Here is a 24,442-nt window from a genome sequence, read left to right as displayed (position 1 = left end):
ATTGAATCACCTCCCTGGCTTCAAGTCATTCCTCCTGCATAACCTCGAAACACAGCATGGTAACAGAGGCTACAATAACAATGCTTCCTCCACAGCTAACAGTGAACGTCTGCCAACTTACGGGAGGCCTTGGGTTTGTTTTGATGCAGCTGTGAATCCTGCTTTCTACTCCCTCCCCCCGCAACTACCCCCTCCCCCTCCGAGTTCCCTGAGCAGACCGTCTTCCGCGCCAGCCTGGTTTTGTCTTTGTCCAATGTTTATGTGTCTTGTCAGCAGCGCCTGAACTGATTCAGACCGGTCTCCGCAACCTCAAATACCTACTGAGGCACCCACAACGTCCCCTCTCACCCTCCTGCAGTGCATATCTTCCTACGGAATGTAGTGCCCACGGCCCCACAGTTCTTGGCAGAAAGTTTTAACTTCTAAGCTAAATTAAAAGCCGACGAGGAGATTACATACCTATATGTACGTATAATACAGGTGCTTGTTTGTAGGTGTGCAACAAATAACAACAAAACAACAAACAATGCAACAAAACAAGTCACAACAAAACGGAGTATGGCTATGTTTGTAACTAATTATGTATGGTTCGGATAGGTATTAAAAGCCAGGCTCGCACGGCGAGCAGGAAACCGCGGACATCAGCTGATGTTTGCAAGGCCGCGTGACGTTTCGCGAATTGCGTAAGGAGACTTCGTTAACTCTCGCGCAGTTGTATGACGTTTTATTGCAGTCCAACTGCGGCTATCATCGAATCTGACAGAAACAGAGTATCACGAAAAGCTGCCAAACTTGACGTACTCTTGTTTACATCACATTTGCGCAATACCTAGAACCTTGCATCCGTGCATGTCACCTTACAACTATACAGCGACACGTAGATAACCTGGAAACATACTATCGCTGCTTCCCAGAGAGAAGAATACGGCTGTGAACTGTGGATTTTAATCGCTGGCTAGTGTGGGACGGCCATTTGTGCCACTATGTGCCCCAGGCACCCAGACAGATACAAAAAGGAGAGTATAGACGTTTCGGATCTCCACTGAGAGTGGGAGGACTGCCGTTTCCTTCACCATATTGGTTAATCGCTGCCCACAAGCCACTCGTATTCTTTATCCTGAAAATAGGAGGTTGACAAATGACATCAAATTCGCGTTCAATATTCTTTGCGAACAACATCATTTCAATAGGTACACTCATTCCTAAATCTATTAAACTGCTCAAAGTTGAAGCAAAACAAAAGTTAATAATTTTTCCCTGAAATTAGTAACTTTATAACAGCACATCTTACCGCAGCCAACAAGGCCACGTTTGGTTCTCACAATGTCGCGCTAATGTATCGAATCGGGACTACAAAACGCTGGCACGCCGACAAAAAGCTGCTGCTCTGGTCGGAGAGGCCGGAACGCGCGGCGGTGCCGTGCCGAAGCCGCCGGGCCGGTTACGTCAGCCGATGCTCATCGACGGAGGCGTGCCTCGCATGCGACGCAGAGTAGGCGCCGTTTTTACCCCGGCTGGTCCACGTGTAGGATAGAGCCGCACCTCCGCCCCGGTCGGCAGACTGGGTAGGGGCAGGTCCCTGCACCCAGACCGGTAGAGACTGGTTCGGAGGACGTGAGTGAGCATGAGTGGTTTACAGGTGAGCAAGAGTGGACATTAGTCGATGTTGTGCAATCGTTGCAAGATATAATTATAGCTTGATAGCGAAGTGACACATTTCCAGCTGGAAATATGTGTGGTAAATGGGACAAAGATAAGTCTTGAAAGATCTAGACGATCAAGAGCAGGCACGCTTGTCACGTGTCAATATCAATTCGAGCACATCAACTGTTCATGAGCTAACTGCTTGCCTACTTTCGATTAGCTCAGTAGTACTATTGTGCCTTATAGACACAGTATACCACAACGATATGCCTTCCTAGTTGTTTCTTGTTAACCCGCGCCCCACTGGGGGGGGGCTATTTATAGCCCCCCTCCCGTTTTTCTGCAATAACTTCCAAACCGCTTGACGTATCAACGCCAAACTTTCAGTACCTTCGGCCGCATCAATTTGACACCTTATGTCAAAATTTGAACTTCGTAGCTACCATAGGTCGGCCGGAAATGACGTCAGAGTGACGTCATGTTCGGCCGATTTCGACGCAAAACATTGAACCACGGCAATCGCTCCCAAGGGCTCAGTATTTAAGCTAGATCCAATTTCTTTGCATGAGAGGACTCAGAATAGACTGCGCTATCAAACTGCTATCTCGGATTTTCGAAATCTTGAAAATTACGAAAATTTTATATAATAAAATTCAAAATTTACAATTTTCCTTTTTTCAAAAAGTTTTTGACTTTTCGAAAAACCGGAATAAATGTGATAGAACGCGTTATTATGACTAACTCTAGCAAGTTTTAGCTAAATATCTTCAAAAATGGCCAAGTTATACGCATTATTGCAAAAAATTCACAATTATTAATTTTTCAAATCAATTTTTCAGCACGTATTTGACACGCATTTGACCAATATAAATAGCACCATCGTGTTCCTGAGCTCAAGCTGCATCCAATAGACACCTTTTCTGTTGAAAAATTTTAACTCCAAAATTTGACCTTTTTGACCTGAAAGTGACCTGACCTAAGCTAAATTCGACTCAAAATGACCTCGAATGACACAGACGACATCAAATTCGAAATCTTTGGCCTAAATGGACAATAAAACATGTGTCACGTGACCGACGCATGATATAATATTTTCGTGACCTGTGATGACCTGAACTTGACCTGAAAATCAAAATACAAGTTTGGTACTCTCAGGGTATCTAGAGAATCTGTTCACGAGTGTGTGAACCAAAAATGAGCCTGATCTGACTTGTAAGACGGCGGCCAGAGCCCAAAACGTGAACAAGCCAAAATGCTAATAATTTTTACTTTGACCTGACCTGTGACGTCATCGGTGACCTCGAGGTCAATGAAATTAGGTTTCGCTCGACAGTTTTTCCGGGGCTATCAGAAGCCGTTTGAATTTTGACGATCAGCCCAGTAGATTCGGAGTTAGGAGGGGGGCTATGAATAGTAGGGTGGTCCTTATTTTCATACAAAATTTTAATTTTTATTTTTTCGCGCTTGCGCCCCCTCAAATGATGCCATTCGTCTAGAAACGTGGAAAAAGAGCAAAAAGAGCGAAATCGGCGGATGATTTTTGGTGGCTCAATGCATATTAACCCTCGTATGTGTAGGGGGTCGGATGGACCCCCATGGGTTTTCACGAATAACTCACGGAAAAGCGGCCGATCGCGACGAAACTTTCAGTGCCCTCGAGTTGATTAATTTTATACCTACTCTGAAAATTTCATGACCCTGACCCAAATGACCTTTGACCTGTGAACTATTTTTCGAGACCATGTTTTGGCCGGAGTCGCGATTCAGCGTATATCAGCTCTCATTATCCGCGCGTTTCGAGTCTTTTTGCGATTATAAACGTCCAAACATGTGAAATGATGTTCGTCCCATGCATTACGGTGGGTGTCAAGGTCACCTGAACGTCAGGTCAGGTCATTGACCTATGATGACCTCGTGTCACTTTTCCGAGTTATACATGTTTCTAGGGCAGTTTTTCGGGCTGATTTCGAATTTAGCATCCATTTGAACATTTACGAAGTAGTTTTAGTGTGTTTGTAACGTGTTACGACGCCATGAGTGGTAGTTGAGACCTACTATGGGTAGCCGGCAGGACGCCTAATGGTTGACCTGACCTGACCTAACCTAACCCGACCTGGTCTAAATACATGAAGACATCATATGTGATCAGAACTAGCATGAAATTCGTGATCAGCACCCCAAAAAACATGACAGCTTCGCTGTACGAAGCTCTTGTAGGTCCCGATTTTCCTGACCATTGGGTCATTGACCTGACCGGGAAGGTCAACCAATGACCTAGGACCTTAAATTGGATATCATCGGCTTCCTCTCGTCACGGGCAACACGCTCGTTTTTTTTCGCAAAGCTCTAGCGCGATCTGGAGCCAAACGGCAGAGGGGTCCAACCGACCCCCACCCACCCCCCACCCACACACACACTCACACGTCAGACGTTAGACGTTAGCGGAAAGTTGCGGCGTGATGACCGTGGTTCGACCACGCTTTCGGGATGACAGAGTGGCTGTACCTATGCTGGGGCCAGGTCTCACGGCTCCGCGAAGTGGTGACGATTCGGAGCTACTCGAGGTTATGCTTTCCAGCTCCACTTGGTCGGCTGCCGCCCGCGCCTCCTCCGACGCCTTGCTCCTCCTCCTCTCTTCGGCGTCATCCCTCCTCCTCTTCCTCTTTTCTTGGGAATGGAGCGCCATGCCTGCCTCTGTCATTCTATCTCGTCTCCCTGGCTCACGTTGGGCGAGAAGGAAGGCGCTATCTTTCGGGATGGTTATCAAGGACATTGCATTGCGTCACCGTGGGCGATATCAAAGATGTTTTCCAGACGTTTCTTGAATGCGTCCTTGTTGCCTGTTTGGGTGGCGGAAGTCCTGTTCTTGTTCTTTTTTAGGCGTTTCCACTCGTCGAAGAGAGTTTCCACCTTTTTGAACGCTCTCCCCTTGTGCTGAGTGGGAATCCTAGCCCTGGCCCAGAACTCCTCTACCTTCTCTAACGTCCGGTTGGCCGCTTCCCGGACCGTTTCCTAGAGGATTTGGTGGCGGTGGAGGAAGTAGGCGAGAGATTGGCCGCGGGATGGGAGCTTGCATAGGCGGTGGGGGGGGGGGGGGCACCGGAGCACCGTGCCCCCTTTAATTTTGTCATTTTAACATAAGCCCTATGGGCGTTGCAGGGAAAGAATGGGACCAAAAGTCGGCAGTGCCCCCCCCCCCCTAATTGAAGGTGTTCCGCCCCTACTGGGAACTTGGAGCCAAGGGGTTCATCACTGGGGGACACCATGTACCCAGAAGTTTGCGTCGTAGACAATCGTTACACCTGAGGAAGAGGGAACGAACATTGATCGACGAAACGGACATTGCGCCAACATGGACGAACGAACGAGTGTTGAGCTACCAGTAAATAATGAAGTAGGGATCTGAAATTTTGACAGACATGTTTTTTCGTTAAATGGCACTGATTGAAGGGGCGCAAGGTATCCAAATACGATTTTCGAAAATAAGGACCACCCTAATGAATAGCCCCCCCCCCCCAGTAGGGCGTGTTATACGCAGACCCCAGTGGGGCGCGGGTTATCCCGGCCAGGCCCGGGGACTCCTAACCAATCCTAACCACTGCAGCCCGGGGGCGTTTTTAGTCCTTGTCGACATACGGAAACAAAAGTGGTACCAAACGAAAGGTCTTTACTAGACGATTATAAAGCACCTACAATTTTTGACCTCAGGTCGATTTTCAAGGTCAGAGGTTAAGGTCAAGGGCAAAAACTGGCAAAAGTGTAGTTATATCAAAGTAAGTGTTTCAGAGGACGGTAAGATGCATAAAACCGGCAAAATGGGTGTAAAACAAAAGAAGAGAATCTGAGGGTTGTGATTAAGTGCACAACTGAAGGTCAGGGTAAAGATCACGCTCAAAATTGACCTCAAACGCTGCACTTTTTCGTATATCTTGTATACTAAATTCCAAGATGCTTTGACCTTTTTTGAAGGTTATCAGGCCCGTATTTGTGGTCAATCTTACGATACAAGGCTGCTCTAAGGTCAAGGTAACGGAAGAGTATCTAGAGATTATTTCACTGATTCAAGTCATCCATAACAATTAATATAATTTTGCCATCCTGAGACTCTAAATGGATGCTTAGAGCAAAATGGATGCCAGATTCGTGATCAGCGGCTACGACTCTATCATATACGACATTTTATGTGTAGGGGAGAGTGGGGTAATTTGGCCGCTTTTTTTTAGGAAACGATGTAACTAAAAATCGACAACATATTTCTGCATTTTCTCAACGCTGACAGGTGTGGCATACATTTTACTTTCTTGGACAGTAAACTTGACATGATAGAGTAACTACTTATATTGAAATTGTGACGTATTACAAAGGTCTGCAAAGCGGCCAAATTGCCCCACTAGCAGGGTTATTTGGCCGGGGGGGTGTGGGGCAATTTGGCCGGTGTTAGTTTGAGGCCATGATTTTTGTTATAGGCGAGTCAGCTTCACATTCAGCAATGACGCGTGTCCTACGACGCATTTGAAGCATTTTGGAGGTTGACTCAGCCGTCACAGGGGTCGAAAATAGTCAAAATAGCGGCTCTATATGCGATGACAGTTTTTTACGAATAGCTTTTGAAGTAATCAAGCTAGGCCAAAACTAAAAGTACCATCGTAATTCTCGTCATTCGTCATTCCGCATCGAAACATGTATGTGTTGACCTCGAGAGGTCAAGGTCAAAGGTTGGCTTCAGGTCACGTTACCTCAGGTCGCTTGACCTCAAGGTTACGTGAGTTCAAGGTCATCATGTATATTATTCGATGCGCCTTGACGAGCTGAACACAATGAGATCATTTGCGCGGCTGTATCTTTTTTCTGTGAGTATTTAATAGCAAAAAGCGTTAGGTAACCTTTGATGACGTCACATGCCCCTACAGCTGTCCAATAGGAAATATGGCATCAAGGTAGTCAAAGTTGGTCATGAGTGGTCTTATTGGTATAATTGACTTTATGGTATAATTATTTATGGTGGTATTGACCATGACAACTCGGCCGTCCCAGCATAGTGACTCTGAGCGCACCGGCCAAGTTGCCCCGCTTGTCCCGGCCAAATAACCCCACATTGCCATTCTGAAAATTTTTGTCTGTAAAGTCGTCATGGCTGTACAGAACTAGATGAAATTGCTCTTGGAACCGCTGAACACCCTAAAAAATGGCGCTATAATGTTGGAATTCGTTTACAGCCCAAATACTACATGTTATACAAATTTTTAAATGGAAGTAAAAGTTACCATTTTCTAACGAAATTCACCTTTTATTAATTTTGAATAAAACTAAGAGGGGGAAAGTTTTGACATTTGTTCTCGAGTTAGTTCTGCCGATGACAAATGAATAGAGACTAAAGTTATTTCATTCACTTTTATCAGCTTTCGTACAGGTGGGGGCGGCCAATTTACACCACCGGCCAAATTACCCCACTCTCCCCTAAAGGTCAACCAAAGGTCATTCGAGGTCACATGAGGTCAACATAAAACGTGACCTTTTCAAAAGAATATGTCGTTCGACGCGGCTTGGCAAGATAAATACATTGGTACCACTGCCGTAGCTCTAGAGCCATTTTTTTATGGAAGTTATACGCGAAAACTAAAACCGCAGCTCGGGGTCGTTGACTTGACCTCTGACCTCAGGTCACCAAAACTAGTTTTGTGTCTTTTCTTAGGTCAAGAGCTACACAACCGTGCTAGTGTTTTTTTTTGTCTCTTAAACTCTATTTTGGCAGCTATTTGAAGTTCACGTCTTTGGCACCGATGTTTGCTGTGCACGGGTCTAGAAAAATCGACCCTGTGACGTCATCAAGGGAGCTAGATCAAACATTTTTACTCCAGAAGATGTCAAATTAATGAGGAAAAAAGGCACAGAAAGTTTTGCTTTACTATCCCTAAGCGTTCGGGAGATATCGCCAATATTCGAGAGGGGGAAGCCCCCCGTGCCCGCTAGGGTGAGCTGTTCATCGGTATACGAGTACCTACACGACAGGTCATTGCCCAATTGCCTATAGGTAACATGCCTATACATGTGCTCTCAGCTCAGATGTTATTACATGGTACTGTAAAGGTACCTGTCATGCCCTAATAGCGTAAATAAAGTATACATAAACATACGACACACCTTTTAAAGCACCGTTAGAAACGAAAAAAAAAAAACAAGTAGCATACTAAAATATGACAAATGTTTTAACACTATGGGTGCCGAAATAAGATAGATAATGTTTCCTAAACGATTCGCTGATCCACGGGTTCTGTATAATTAGCAAGTATTACAAGTACAAGTATTTGCAGGCACGAGCCCGTGCGGGAGACTCCTTAGCCATACCCTCATACATGAGGCACTTATTCGACTGAACCGAGAGTAACTAGAATGCTATGTTATCGATCACTCACAAGTCATAAAACCAAACAACGCAAGGCATAACTTTTAGTTATATTGGGCTCATTATCGTCTACATATGAGCCCAATATAACTATTGGGCTCATATGGGCTCACTATCGTCTATCGTGTAAATTCTCTACTAAATTTGGCGTTATCCACTAAATTTGGCGTTAATACAAAATTTTGTATTCCCAAAAACAAGCTTGCTTTTTCTTGCTAAAGTGGGCGAAAAAATTGTTTGGTGGTAGAAACAATGGAAAGGGCAAAGCAACGTGAGTCGTGAGTGTCTGTGTTATGATTTCCAAGTGAATGCATAGATAGCCTTCATGCTATTCGTTTTTTTTTCTTCGAAAAAAGAATACCTACCACGCAGTGAGCGTCATCAAAATAGTTTTCAATACAAAGACAAGAAGTGTTCTGCTACTTTTTAGTCGTGTGCGCCAAACAGGCCTTTTCGGGAGATAGGTATGTAGTTAAGTACCTGGCAAACACGCATGAACAGCATGAACGTAGGTAGTTATTATGTAAGCATCCGTTCTACATAATGACCTGCATTGTACGTAACATAACTACATACATATAGACCGATGTGTGTTCCGTAAAGGCAGATTCCGTCTCACAATCGGCAATAGTCAGACAATCAGACTAAGAAAATGATAGTGTTGGTAGCTGTGGGTTACACGGTCGTTAATTTGTGGAGTAATTTCTTCAGCTCCCCACCGACCACTGCGGCCGTCAGCCTTGAATTGCGGCTGGCGATGGGCCAAGCTCCGATCCAAACCAAACAAAGCAGTCCACGTCTGAACGCTATACGACAGCGTACAATTAAGTAAATTCTGCTAATAAATAAACGGGATTGGAGGTAAACACTAAACACTAAACAGGGAAGAATAAGCGGAAAATACCTGCTTCAATAGGTCATTGTTTCGTTCGCAGATGAGTATTCAATTGCCTTGCATGCAAAACTATACATGTCTCATCGTTCGGTAGGTAAGCTCCAAAAGTACACATTGGCACCTACAAGTGAGGAAGTTAATAGTTAACTATCATATAGCGCTCGGCTCCTCTCATGCAGTATGGCATAGGTATTTTGTTCCATTATAAGGACCACCATGATGTCTATTTCTAATTGGTCACGTGACCTACCATCATCAGTTAATTGCAGGGAAATGTGGTAACTACTTAGCTTATAGCTAAGTAGTTAGGTAATAACTAATAATAATTAATTAAAATAATAAATAGGTAACACCGGTAATAATTTCATACCATCTTAAGCACATGGGAGTTTTCTATCAACTTGAGCTAGCGAGCTGGTAAAGGACCAATTAAAGGGACTATCCCACCTTTAACATGGGGTTTGAGTTGAGATACACTGTAAACCAAATTGACAAGTCTTGTGTAATATAGCCAATCATCTCTTGGTATGTTTACCAACTGATACTTTTTAAACAAGCCGTTGTCTGGTGCATTGCTTGTCAGGTGACAACTACGAGTCAATAGTTACTATGCACACCAACTTCTCAGTATCCAGACCAACTCTACATTTGTTTCAACGTTTGTTTCTTAACCAGTTTTGGAAACTTGTTACCGCATGGTTATTTAACCGGCGCCTAACTTGTACTGGTCAGCTGGTCAGCATACACATGGTCAGCTGCGCCCAGGACGTCAGACTTGGCGGACCAATCAGCGGTCGCCGCCAGCCGTTAGCGGGCCCCGGCGCGGCGGTTTCGAACCAGCAGTTGTCGCGCGGCCGCCGTGCAGCCTGGAGCAGCGACGAGGGCTGTTCCAGCATTTGTGCAGTAAAAAGTGAAATCTGTGAACTGTGGTGTTCGTGCTGTGAGTGAGGCCCCCTCTGGCCTGCGGGACGCACTAATCGTGCCTATACCCGCGGTCGAGACGCCTCCCTTCCCCTGCGCGCGCAATGTAAGTGGACCAGACCTGTGCATGCACATGTGAGCAGATGTTTTGCGGTCGGTGTTTTTTTTTATATATAAATACATTTATTTGCCTTTAATTCAACTCTTTGTATTTTTAACTTAACTGATGGACATATATGGGCTGTAAAAGCTAATCTGGTTGGCGATCATGATTTACTCGAATTATCTGCGTGATCGTGCAACTGCCATGATTGTTATTATTAATGTTTAGGAAATATACGTCATACGGGCATGTTATACTTCTGGCTTGATGCGGTGCACAAAACCATGTTCTTCCACATACGCAGCAGTTCTTGCTTCAAAGACTTATATGCTGACGGTGCACGATTGGTATACCTACTGGGTATACCTACCTCATGAATTTACCACATCCATTCGGAAATATGCACTCGGAATTGTCTCCAGTCAATAGTATTAATTACGTGACGGTAATAAATACTAATGATTTCAGAAACTTCCGAATGGATGTGGTGTATGCATTCATTGATTATATAACCCATCAGTATTTCGTTTCTTGTCAGCGCAAGCCTTTGAGCATGAGCAATAACTGATGCCAGTCATGGTTTTGTACACCACTTCCAGCCAAAAAATAACCTGTCCGTATAGAAAATATTTCCTGAATCAGTATCGTGGCAATTGAAAACGAACGCGAATCGTAAGTTCTTAACCCGCGCCCTGGTGGGGGGGGGGGGCTATTTTTTGCCCCCCCTCCAGACTTTTCGATATATCTCCAGAACCGCTGCGCCGATCGTCACCAAACTTTCAGTACCCTCCCGGACATCAATTTTACACATTGTGACCAAAAATTTATCCAAAGGCTATGATAGGTTGGCCGGAAATGACGTCAGAGTGACGTCATGTTCTGCCGTTTTCGACCCAAAAAAGGGTTTCGCGGGAAGAGCTGTCAGGCCTATAGCTTTGCAAATACAGAAAAACGATAAAGACATAAAAGCTGTAGAATCGACAGGGCTACAAAACTGCTATCTCGGATTTTTGAAATTTTTGGATTTTGACCCCAAAAATCAAAAAATAGATTTTTTGATTATAATAGCCGAAAAATCCAAAAAGTTTTTTGAATTTCGAAAAAACCGGAATATATGTGATAGTCCTTACCGCCTTCTATCTACATACCAAATTTGAGATCGATACCTCTTTTTTTTGGCCAAGTTACAGCGAAAAAACTGTTCAAAATTGATGACGTCAAATTTTCAAACTCAATTTTTTGCAATTCTAGACCTCTTAGCGCAAAACAAAGACCACCATTAGACTCCCCGTGATGAGCTGCATCGAATCAATACCCATTTTATGCAATAATATCAACTTTGAAATTTGACCTTTTTTGACCTGACCTTGACCTGACCTCCACCAGAAAGTGGCCTAAGCCGTACCTGATAGTCTTATAACCAACACCAATGAGTTGGAAATGAAAAATTGGCCATAAAACATGCATCGCACAACCTTAGTACCTAAAGTTAGGTTCATGTGACCTGACCTGTGACCCTTGGTGACCTGACCTGTGACCTGGTAATGTCAGTGACCTCTTATAGCAATATATGTACTAGGCAACTGACGCCCTATCGCTGATTCTCGACAAAATGCGTTTTCTTCGGTGTTATAGCGCATTCCCTAGATGACCCGTGAACGGTGAAACATTTCATCTTTGACCTGACCTGTGACGTCATCGGTGACCCCGAGGTCAATGAAATTTGGTTTCCTTCGACAAATTTGACAGGCCTTTCGAACGCCGTTTGAATTTTGCGGATACGTCCAGTAGTTTCGGAGATACGAGGGGGGGCAAAAAATAGCCCCCCCCCCACCAGGTCGCGTTATAAACAGACCCCACCAGGGCGCGGGTTAAGGTTATCAAGTATCAACGCAAACAAAGCGATTGTAAGGAAGAGCAAGTTCGAACAGAGTGTTAGTACACTTACTTGTTGACAATTTGTAAGCTGCCCAGTCAAAGGCTAGGCTAGTTCATCAACAAACCAGGGATTGGTGAACCGACAAGGAAACGACTATGCCTATCCAGAAGTTGGTAGGTCCACAAGGCCCAGGCTAGTACTCAACAAGGTGACGCCTATGCGAATTGGAACAAAACTTGTAGACAAACTGTTAGTTTGTTGGCCAACAAGCCTGGGGTTGGTGAATCGACAAGGTATCGACAAGGTGACGCCTATGCGAATTGGAACCAAACTTGTAGACAAACTGTTAGTTTGGTGGCCAACAAGCCTGGGGTTTGTGAATCGACAAGGTATCGACAAGGTGACGCCTATGCGAATTGGAACCAAACTTGTAACAAGGAGCCAACTTGTAGATTTGGTTTACAGTGTAGCCAAGTTTCCGGCGAGGTTCAGAAACCACTATCTATCTAGGTTGCAACCCCCGCGACCTCTTGGTGTTGAAGAAATTCGTTCCCTTCATTTGAAAATGGGCCTTGTACAAGGCCCTATCTTCAACATGGAGCGACCGTTAGTGTAACGTCACCTCGTTTAGTCATTCTGATTTAAATGGGTTTGTTCGTTGAAAAATCGCTTAAAACTTGGTCTGAACTTTGTTGTGGTGCCTACAGAGTAAAAAGAATCAGCTTTATGACAGTAATGTGGCCTGGGGAAGGAGGTAATTTTGGGCTGTGACGTCACATATTTGAAAGTTTGTGTTTGGAATATGGGAAGCCTAAGATGTTAGTAATGAAAAATAAATGCCAGAACCGTGTTCCTGATCATCCAATCTATAAAGTCGGGCACAATTTAATTGGTTTTAACAACATTTTAGAAGGTGGGATAGTCCCTTTAACTTCAAATGAGTGTCAAATCAAATGATATGCAACATGACCTCCATAGTCCAGCTTCCTGATCTACAAACACGGCTTTGACCTGACCTAGACCAAAGGTCATCATCCTACTTTGACCCATCTAAAAAAAACATACCGTTCGTCGCGACCCTGAGCATGACCGATGACGAACGTGACAGAGCTAAAATCGTAGCATTGCAACCATTTTTTCACGAATGTATTCACTAAAGGCCGAACTCTGATCGTTTGGTCTTTGACATGATCTCAGAGATCACCGGTTGAAACGAGACAACAGGAGTTCACACGAAATTGAATACCTTTAGCTGCGTCTCCTAGTGTTGTATGTACATGCTCGTTTTTTTTTTTTGTCATCCAAACTCTAACGCAATTAGGAAAGGAAACGGAGTGGGGAGGGGTCTTTCTTTCTCTCGGCCGAGGCGAACGTGTAAAACTGATAGGTCCAGCGAGGGTTAAATAGAACGAGAATAGTATCCAACCATCGGCCGGAGCCTCAGTGTATGGTTTAGTGTAACCCTCGCCCCGTTGGGGGGGGGGCATTGTGGCCCCCCTGTGGTTTTTCCTGAATAGCAAGAAAACGGCGGCGCGCAGCGCCGCCAAATTTTCAGTACCTTCCCGGACATCAATTTGACACCTTCACACAAAATTTCAAGTCTTAGGTCACCTTAGGTCAAGAGTTATTGAGGTCAAACTGAGGTCATGTTCGAGCAAAAATGAGCAAAAAACATGCAATCTTTAAACCCTCACCAAATCTACAGTTATCAAGCAATTTCAAAGTTCTTTATATGGTCTAGCAGACAAAAAGCGGCGCTACAAAACTGCTATCTCAGATTTTCAAAATTTTGGGATTTTGACCCCAAAAATTCAAAAAATTGATATTTTTTAGAAAACTAAAAAAATCCAAAATTTTCCCGAATTTCGAAAAACCGGAATAAATGTAATAGTCCCTGCGCTCTTCTATATACATCCAAATTTCAGATCGATATCTCGTTTTTTGGCCAAGTTATAGTGAAAAAACTGTTCAAAAATGATGACGTCAAATTTTTGAACTCAATTTTTAGCGATTTTAGACCACGTACGGCAAAACAAACACCACCATTGAACTCCCCGTGACGAGTTGCATCGATTCGATACCCATTTTATGCAAAAATATTAACTTTGAAATTTGACCTAATTTGACCTGACCTTGACCAGACCTTGACCTAACCTTGACCAAAACGTGACCTAAGCTGGCCCCAAAGGCTGCCTGACCCACATAATCGCATTTGTCATGTAAAATGGACCATAAAACATGCATCACACGACACTTTCATACTGTGACCTCCCAGTGACCTGACCTCTGTGACCTGACCTGGTATCAGTGACTTCAAATAGCAAAATATGTGTTTGAAGAACATTTCCCCATCGGTGATTTTCAATGAAATGCATTTTACTCGATTTTACAACGCATTTCTGGAAATGCCTGTAAACGGTGAAAATTGGACCTTTGACCTGACCTGTGACGTCATCGGTTTGACCTAGGTCAATAAAATTGGGTCACAAGGTAGTTCCCTGATAGGGCTATCCAACACCGTTTGCCGCTTGTATTCTGTATTCTGTATTCATCGTAAGGTCATCCAGTATCATGCCGGTTTTTCATGCCTAGAGTCATATAAAAGGTGATAAGCGAAATATTACATAGAGGGATGAAAAGTAACACGCGCATTACAAAGACAGACATACGCATGCGTTGCGCCACATGTGTCAGCACTGGACATTGTTACGGCATTGCGTCGGCCAGATAGGCGCGGAGACGCCTTTTGAATGCACCGATGCGTCTGACTGAGATTCTAGAGGGAAGACGATTGAAAACATCGGCAGTTCTGTAGAAGAAACGGCGTCTGCCGTATTCCGTCTTGATCACTGGTAGATCCAGATGGTCGTCCTGCCGTGTTTGGGTTTGCCGGATGTTGTGCCTCCGTACCAACTTCTGCGCCAGTGAATGCGGCTCCGAGTTGGCCAGTAAACGTCTCATCAGGCATAGCGCGTGGTAGGTGTGCAGCTGTGACGCTGAGAGCCATTTAAGGTCTCGTATGACGTCGCTGATGTGATCCCTTCTCCTCCGGCCAGATATCACGCGCGCGCCGAAGTTGATGACTCGCTGAAGTCGTGTCAGGTTACGTTTGGTACAGCTACCGTAAATCGACAGACAGTATCGAATGATGGAGATGACAAGGCTGCTGACCAGGGTCGGCAGGACACTACGCGGTACAGAGTGACGTACGTGACAGAGGCCTATCAACAGTCCAGTACATTTCCGGCAGACGCTGCTCACATGGGCATCATAATTCAGATGGCGGTCCATCACGAGTCCTAAGTTCCTCACTGTGTCCGATTCATGGATGGTGAAGTCCTTTAACCGAAGGGTTACTTTTTCCATGTTTTTCAAAATTTTGGTGCTGCCGAGAACGAGAAGTTGAGTTTTGGCCATGTTGAGTTTCATGTAATTTTGACTAAACCATTGGTGGAGTGTCTGCAGTGCAGATTCCATCTCTTGGATAAGTCTGGGTAGCTCCGATTTCTTGCCAGAAATCAACAGCTGAGTGTCATCAGCGTATTGGATAATTTTGACACCATCTACGTAAAGGCTGAGATCGTTCGAGACCACGTTGAACATCAGTGGTCCCAAAGATGTCCCCTGATAGACCCCAATGGGGTTGGGGAGTGGACCTGAGACGTTTTGAGGACCGAGACGCACGTGCTGCTGGTGATTTGCGAGATAGTCTCGAAACCACGCCGTTTCAACTCCGTACAGTGCAAGCTTTTGAAGTAATTTTTCATGATTGACCACGTCAAAGCATTTGCTTAGATCTAGGAGCACCAAAAGAGATATTTTTCCTTGGTCCATGGCCTCCATCACAGCGTCCGTCACGGCCAGAAGAGCCGTTTCGGTGGAATGAAATCGACGGAACCCGTGCTGTGTGTCGGCGAAAAGAAAGTTTGAATCCAGGTAGCCAGAAAGTTGTTTGTGAACAATTCGTTCGGTGATTTTTGCAAGGCAAGGGACAAGTGAGATAGGCCTGAATGAAGACGGGTCGCGGGTCGAGCCGGATCCCTTATATATCGGCTGGATAGTCGCCAGCTTCCAAGAATCGGGCACAGTAGCAGTCACCAGACAAGTGTTGACAATACACAGGATGACATGAGCGATTGCGTCAAAACATTTCTTGATGAAATGCATCGGTATCCCGTCCGGTCCACAGGCGCGGCTGCCGTTCATACCTAGCACGGTCTGTCGCAGCTCGTCCGGTGTTACCGGCTCCACCTTGAACGCGCCCGTCCCCACCCTAGGCAAACGCACAGGCAGAGCGCCCCCACCGTCGGCCGGCAGTCCGGCAGCCACAGAGGCGGCTGTGGTCACACCCACGTCAGCAAAGTACCTGTTCAGTGTGCCTGAGTCAATGTCGGGCTGCTGCTGACCGCGCGCCGATTTACCCTGAATAATCGGACGGATGCATCGGTACATAGCGCTGCGGCCGGCCTCCGCTATTTGTCGCTCTATGCTATCGCGCGCGTCTCGCTGCATGGCAGCTCTGACACGGCGGTTCACATCAGCGTACAGGTCGCGGTCAGTGCCCCGTAGCGCCGCGCGGCGCTCGACCATTAGCCGCTTGGTTTCACGACTGAGTGGCGGTGGACACGGGTTACGCAATTTGACATGACGAATGGGAGCGTGTTTGTCAAGTACGTCAGTCATGTTCTGAAGGAAATGACCTGTTTGCAGAGCAACGTCGTCCGTGTTGAATACATGTGACCAATCACACCGTGCGATATCATTACAGAACGCGTCTAAATCAAGTCGTTTCCAGTTGCGGCTCTCTATAGTGACAGGCTCAGGGCGACATTTACGTACACGAATCAGCGCTCGGGTAAAGTCATGAGGGCTGAAATGACAGCGCTGTACACCGCTGGCTACGACAGCTGCACGGTCATTGGTGGCGATAATGTCTATCGTTGATCCCGAGCTACGGAAGGTGGGAGCGTCAATAACCTGGCAGAGGTGGAATTTCTGCAGCAGTGAAAGCAGATGAGCACCAGCCGTATTCCCGGTCACATAACGCATGTCACAGTTGGTGTCGGCGCAGATAATGACGAGGCCACGGTGACGGCTAAGCATAAACTCGAGCTCAGCATCCATCTGCTCCAGATCGGCTGTGAGCTGGGTGCCGGGGGCACTGGGCGGCCGGTAGACACTAGCGAACAGTATCGCTCTGTGTCGCGCCACACTGACTCGCGCCCACACCGACTCCAGCTTCGCTACGGCGTTCACCATGTCCGGTCTTGGAAGCGGTGTGAGCTGGTACGATTCTCGCACTAGGATAGCCACACCACCGCCGGTGCGATTTTCCCGGTCCGCGTGAACCATGTTGTATCCCGGGAACGTTGTGAACCGCTTCGGTACTGGCTTCTTCAGCCAAGTCTCCTGAACCAGGCAAATATCCGTCACAGTCCCGTGAAGATGGTGTCTGAGAGGAAGAATCTTGTCGCTTGTCGCTAGGTTGCGTGGTTCTCGAGATCTTAGGGGGGGGGGGCAAAATGCCCCCCCCCCAACAGGGCGCGTTGCTCGGCAGAGCCCAACGGGGCGCGGGTTAAGCTTTGAAAGATCAGGGGTAGGTACTGGCGCGCTATTGCTGTGCATCGTGCGTTCGAATTGCACGGAGAGTTACAATTAAACGGTGATACAGACATATTTAACCACCTTCCCAAATCTCTCCATTTCCATGCGCTATTTAAATTGCCCACTGAACCCCATTGAATGCAACTTCATGGGCGATAATAACTTTATCCATGCTATTATATCATGCATAATACATACGGCACATTTCGATTAAACGGTAATCTAACTTTCCCCTAGGTCCTGTTTCTTGAGGTCAATGCCAATGACACACCACCTCTACCTATGATAGTACCGTGGGAACACTACGCCATTTTACCGGTTAATATGTGAATTCTAATGTGATTCACCGTACACAGGGCCATTGTTCTACAACATTCGGAAACACCCAGTCAGGATTAGCTAGACGATCGAAGCTTCTTTTGGCCCTACCCGCGTTGGTCGTATAGTCATCACAGGTATGCATAAAGATATGAATGTTTTTTAACATGCAGGTGCATATCCGGCAGTGTTCTATAGAAAATATTGCAAACATGGACAGATTCTAGCCTCAGAGACCCATAAAACAGGTACAGTATTCCACACGGTATTTCACCTCTAGGTGCAAACTTTTGCTAGATTTTCGCGCAAAGCCGCCGAGATGTAGTCTGCAGACGTGAATGTACCGCGTGACATCAGCTTCATGTCATCGCCACCGTTCATAGTTGCATGTGTGCAGTTGCCATTGTGTGTAAATAGATGACAAAGACGTTAAAGAGAGATGCAGTCTGCAGTGAGACAGCAGTGTCCTTTTGTCCACCTCTTCCATACAGCTAGCTAACAGATGGCCACATAACGTATGCACGTCATCCACGACCACAGCCGAGACATCAAGCGATGCGAATGATAAACAGGCAGCGTTCAACGGTCCCTACTCACTGCAGAGTGCGCTGCCTATCGCCGTTCTCATTATCCACTTAGCAGAACCGCAGAGATTCAAGTAGGTATCGCACAGATCAGGATCGGAGCTGAACATGCACTCGAAACGTGGGCTCGTGCCCTCGTTTGCTGATGTGATAAGAATAGATACACCAGCCGTTGTTGCTAAGTTTGATGAAACGTTTGAATATAAGCGAGCTGTGACATAGAATACGATAATGGGGCTTACCTAGTGGCGGAATGGAGATGGACTGGAATGTGATGGATTTGCTCCGGCCATCCATGTCTGCAGTCCTAGCGTGCGGTTCCTCCACAGGAGGTCAATCCAGGTCAGGTCACATGTGCCTCTGCGCCTGTTGTCGGGTGCCCGCTACCCGCTGGCCGCCACTGCACACGCCTCTCCCTCCCTCCAGCACACACACACACACTCTCCACACGTCACCCGCCCGCCCGTCCACGGCTGACTGCCCGCCGGCCGCTCGCTATCACGGCGCACAGACCGGCGTGCACCGCTCGGCGGTACAGCCGACCAGGGGGCGCCACAGTGCCGAGCGACGGACGAGGACACACCACCTGCCCGCCGCCCGGCCCGTCTGTGTGAGGTCCGCTCTGCCGCCGCGGAATACAGGAAAACCGACGACGGCGACAACGGGAGGGGTGCGGAACCAGGGTATTGCGGAACAGGGCGAGAGATTGAGCGATCACTTCTCACGGCTCACACCGAAGGGGAAACGGTTGCTCCAAAAGGGCGGAACAAAGTGTTGTGGGTATTTCTCCGGGATGCTGTGCAGTGTGAACACATTGATAATATCAGTGCGAACTGCGATGCCCTACGCATGTAATTCGATCCTTTGTACCACTCGTCTATCGCTACCAGTTTCAAGACCATGCGGTCGCGTTAAACGTCTGTCTACCGTTTCCTTGGACAGAAGCATTGCCGGAAATGTCATCGGCTGCCCATGTGTCTGTGCAAATGGCTGTGCATTGTGAATCACCTGCGTCTACTGGGTGCCAGGGTACTGGGTACTGGGCACAGGGCCTACGGCGTTGGTGGTTTGAGGAGTCTCTATTGGGTGACCTCTATGGTAGTTACTGTTAGTTTGAATGAGTCTCGTTTTATAGACAGCTTTGGTATATAGCTTGCAACAAATTGCTGACCGTTTAGTCAATGAATAGGTACAAAAAGGACACACGCGAACACTTTTATATGCATAAACTGATAAATATTGCATATCGAAAAATAAAATCATAAACTGTCTGCACACAGGTTCTGTATTAGGTACTTTGGCAATATGGTTTACATCAAAATAACTTTACTAATATTTACGCCACTTACCTGTATCAATTGTTTCCTTTTCATGGCTCAAGGTGCCATCGATGGTTTGCGAACCTTCCCACTCATCCCGCCAGTCAAGTGTCGAAGTCATGTTCACATGGCTCCTGTCTGGAGGCAAGCAGAGACTGAATACGAATGCATTGCACGTTGTTATATATACCTAACAGGCTCGTGCGTAGCTCGTTTTTTAGCGTGTAGGTGATCTGTATCTGCGCGGGCAAACACGTGAAGGCTTAGCTTGCACGAAACCGCGAGACGTGGACTTCCTACGTTCCTAGTCAACTGCACTCAAAACACGGACTTTGAACCATTGTCACTTGATCCACACGACGCGCGTGTACAATTTATCTCAGAGTTGATTGTCAATTTCGGCACTGGCCGGCCATCTGCCGCACCGGAGATGTTCAATGTCCATCCGTCGTCACCTGAAGACGATACACCGCCAGTCACCAGGTCCGGTTGTACGGGTCGTGAACACAGCCTTCATTAACGTTGTGTTTTAGGAGGTCAAAGAATACGGCCACTGTGAACTGGCACAGCCGACAGCCGATGGTTTACACTGTATCTGTATCGATTCCTCTGGCGCAGCAATATTTTTCACCAGTCTCGTCACTGCCATATATTCTATTTCACAGAAAACTTTCAAATAAATCGATTTTGATTCAGTATCAGACCCGTTTAACCTCATATGACTGGGTAGGATTTTGTTTGAAAAATAGATAGGTGGGGTATGAATACGATTCCGCTCCGATTCAGATAAAAAGTAGGTATTTGCCGTTCCAGCAGGACATTATACGAAAGGAACAGTAAAACTAAGAACCTATTACACTGTGCCATGAGCGCGATGTTTCAGTGTTTCACAAAAGAACCCCTGCGTCTCCAGCTCAGTCCATCATAACGACACGCAGTTACCCCGTGACCCGCCGCTGGACTGGCATTTCTCGCCCACTCCGGCAGAACACTGACCGGCAAACAGGGCATTTGTCACCGGCACATACTATATGGCTCAGAGTCCGACCTCGGGGCTGGGCTCAGCCGGACGTTTGTTTAGTCGGCGCTGATCGGGGACAGAGCGTTGTCGGTCACCGGGCAGCAGCAACATGGACCAGACTGTGATCGTAACATTGCACTGTGTTGACTCGAATAAACTCAATGGGAATTGCAGACAGGCGCAGACGATTCGAGAATCAAAGGCTCTTTTCGGGTAAAAATCGGTCCACAATGTTGTACCATAATCGAAGTCATCCCTTTATCCCAGAGAAAATACGAGATAAACATTAATCATATTCTGTTATGCATAGGCACCGTGAACACAAAAACGATCAGCATTGATCTATTCTCTTTTTGTCAAGCGCAACTAAAACCACTAAGAGCTATAAAGTGACACCAACCAGCCTGCAGGTAAATCTTCACTAACGCTTCATTAGCCGTCATTCCCTCACGCCTTTGACAACTTACGACGGGTGAACCCAACTATCTGAACTGCTCCCGTGAGGTCTGTGGCATACCCAGGCCAGGCTGAACCTGTGTCAGACAAGTCTGACCTAAATCACTTCCACTGCGTCGCGACCCCGCCTACCCCTGTGTTCCCTCTCCCCCGCTGGGGGGAGGGGGGACCAGCCGACTGCACCAGCATACCGTTCGACCCCTGATTGGGTTATTGGCACATCCGTCTCACTGATAACCGTGGTGGGAGCGCTGCCTCGTGACCGGACAGGCACTGACGCGGGCGACGTGTCGGTGATGGAATGGACTCCAACGACCACCGCCCGGAAACGTTCCGCCGGTCGGTCGCTTAGTTAAATAATAAAAAATAAAGCTAAGCTAGAGCTAAACAAGCGGCCAGCCTTCAATTATTTCATCCAGCATTTTATCTCAAACTTATTTTCTAGGATTGAAGTTCGAACACCATCAACTGTTCACACCCAGTTGGAGTGATCTCTCGTCAAGCCCCCGACGTCATTCAATATTGGATAGAGGTATTTATTGCCATCCTTTTATGTCAGCTCACGGAGAGCGGCACAATCACGAACATCAGAACTGTAACACACGCGAATGTAGCTTCTTCGTCAATGATCGGTTGTTATTGCTGCCTCGCTTCTTGATCAAAGGGCAAGGGAGACTGTCACAACGTCAATAAGGGTTTGAATGCAGCAGTGAACTAAAATAGCCAAAATAGCCGATAGACGACGGAGCACACTGGAAGACTGCCATTCACCATCGCTGCGGCAGCCGGCACTCGGCAACAGCCTGATCACGTGTGCGACGAGTGCCATCGGTAGCCATTATAGAGAGTTATGTACCGGTCACAGGCGGTCGTCCATTCACTGCATGAACGGCGGGCCGCGACATGTCATTGGCAGCTGTCCATCGCAGACCGAACAGAGGCCATTTAGCGGGGTCGGCGCCCCACATAGGTACGGGTCGATAGTCTGTCCCAAACAGACACACCCCACATCATCTTGGGGTACGGTCAGAGCGACAGGTCCGAACGAATATTGTCTGGCAGCCGTTTACTGATATTGTCTGGCAGCCGTTTACTGATCTGCCACGCCCAAACGGCGAAAATAACAAGGCTGGTAACTGAAGGACGAAGGTTTGTGGTCTCCGAGACCAGATCGTCGCCCTAATGTCTCGTTTGTTAATCCGCGTTTTCATGGACATGCTGCGTTCGTGTAACTGTCGTTACTCCACCAGCCTCAGAACCCAACCAATACGGCGCCGTAACCATAACAGACAACTGATGTTCAGCGCTACCACCTACGCTTTCAGACCTCAGCACATCCCTATCCATCTATCTCCCCTGTCCCGCACACACAAGACAGACAGAGATACACAAACACACATACAGACGACACACAGACGAGCCGAGGTAAGTGATAGGGAGTGGGCGTAATCTGATTGCCGTCTGTAGCAGCTCGAGGACACGACTAAGAAAACGACCGCTGCAGTTGACCCTATGCAGTCGGGGGAGGGGGGGGGGGGGGAGGGAGTGCTGAGGCCATCCGTTCTTGCGAGATTGGCCGCGTTGGCCGCAGAGAGTTGAAAGTTGGCGTGCGATTAGGTACTAGTGATCAAAATGTTATGATCAGACGGATCTTTTGGCACTAGTCTTATTTTCAGGTCAGGTCAGGTCATGTGACTGCGGGGAAGTTGGGCCCAGGGCCTAATCTCACCAAGACGCTTAGGAATGATCTGACCGTGTCTCAGACGTCTGGATTCTGGAACCATTTCATATAAAGGCTGCAGGGTTTTATGTTCAATTTTTTTTGGACCTTGAGTGACGCAATTCACCTGCTCCACTTGCTATTAGAAGTCATCGGAGTTTTCCACCGAAAACTCACGACAAAACTGAGTTGACAAGTAGAGCATAAGCCCCAATGAACATGCAGTCGGATCCAACGATATGAAACATGACATCTTCGTTCTTCGACCAACTTTCGGATCTGACCGGCTTTGACCTGAACTTGACCTGCAGTCGACAACCAAGCTGAGCTTTCCCAAACACAAGATCCATTTGATGCATTCGACATTTTGACCAGACCTCAGCACAAATAATGAATGCGCCTCCTTACCGATACACATGTTTGTTTTCCGCGAAGCTCTAACTCGTTATGGAGCGAAACGGCGTAGTGGGGTCATACTTGTACCCATACAAAGTTTACAGACCCGTGCAGATCTTAACAAATCTACAGATGGTTGTACGTACAATGAACATGGAATGATTGGCCCGATTGGCCAATCAACAGGCGAAGCCCGGGCCCGATTTCTGGACAATGAGAGGTAAAATCGAAGGACACTCTCTTTTTGTGTGTTCTGTAAATTTGGTGGAGAATCTAAGTCAGGGATCGGCAAATGGTGGGGCATGCCCCCTTTGGGGGTAATGGAGCCCTTTCGGTGGGGGTAATGAGGGATTCTGAGAAAGCCTATCTTTTTAGAGTTTGTAGCTCCAGTGATGGAGCCATCGTGACTGTTGCATCCCAGGGTTCAAAGATTAGCACAGGCCAAAGGCACAGCACACATTGATTAGATACCAATTTTCATGTACCTGCTCGCCTCACCATCTCACCCCTCCGTACAGTCGTACAAAAGCAGCTGCAACTTTTAACCGTAGCCCGTCTGTTGGCGTTTCAACAGCCGCTAACGTAAGGGGAGGAGTCGATCGGACCCCGGCAGCCTCTCGGACTCTGAGATGGAGCTGTGCATAAAAAAGACGAGCGTGCTACCCGTGACAATAGGAAGCCGCTGCTGCCCATTTTTAAGGTCCTTGGTCATTCCGTCTCATTCAAGAGGGCAATGACAAGTGTCGAGAAAATCGGGACCCGCTATAACTTCTTGAAGTGAGATTTTATGGCTCAAAATGATCTCCAGAAAAGCTCATAAGCCAACGGTCATTATGGGTCCAGAGGCCAGTTTCACCAACAGAAAAATAGCCGCCTGCCGGAATTTTTTGCCTAAAGATCGTTTCACATATGGAGCGTAAACGGTAAAAGCCCTATCCGCTTACGAGCCCATCGCGTTTACGCTCCGTATGTGAAGCGGTCTTGAGGCAAAAATTCCGGCAGACGGTTATTTTTCTGTTTGTAAAACTGGTCTCAGGTCATGATATTTTCCGGGCTGGTTAAAAAAAAAAAAATGATGGGCTCGAGGGTACAATTTGGTCGTGATCCAATGCCTTTTACGTGAGCTTTTAACGAAAAACCACCCGCCGCTCCTATACGTACGGCCCTCCAGCAAAAGAG

General features: G+C 46.9%; 1 protein-coding gene across 1 annotated transcript in view; it reads right to left on the bottom strand.

Moving 5' to 3' along the window:
• LOC122382840 overlaps window positions 1-18,877 on the bottom strand; it is a 30,151-nt gene extending 11,274 nt beyond the window's left edge. Inside the window, exon 1 of the mRNA XM_043368690.1 lies at window positions 18,594-18,877. Coding sequence (XP_043224625.1) covers window positions 18,594-18,648 — 55 coding nt within the window. The 5' untranslated portion in view covers window positions 18,649-18,877. The remainder of the gene's footprint in view (window positions 1-18,593) is intronic.
• Between the last annotated feature and the right edge of the window lie 5,565 nt (window positions 18,878-24,442).

This window comes from Amphibalanus amphitrite, unplaced genomic scaffold, assembly GCF_019059575.1.
Source record: "Amphibalanus amphitrite isolate SeventyFive unplaced genomic scaffold, NRLGWU_Aamphi_draft 000148F_arrow, whole genome shotgun sequence".
Lineage (NCBI taxonomy): Eukaryota > Metazoa > Arthropoda > Thecostraca > Balanomorpha > Balanidae > Amphibalanus > Amphibalanus amphitrite.
The sequence above is the reverse complement of the archived record's forward strand: the minus strand, read 5'-3'. Positions and strand labels throughout refer to the sequence as shown.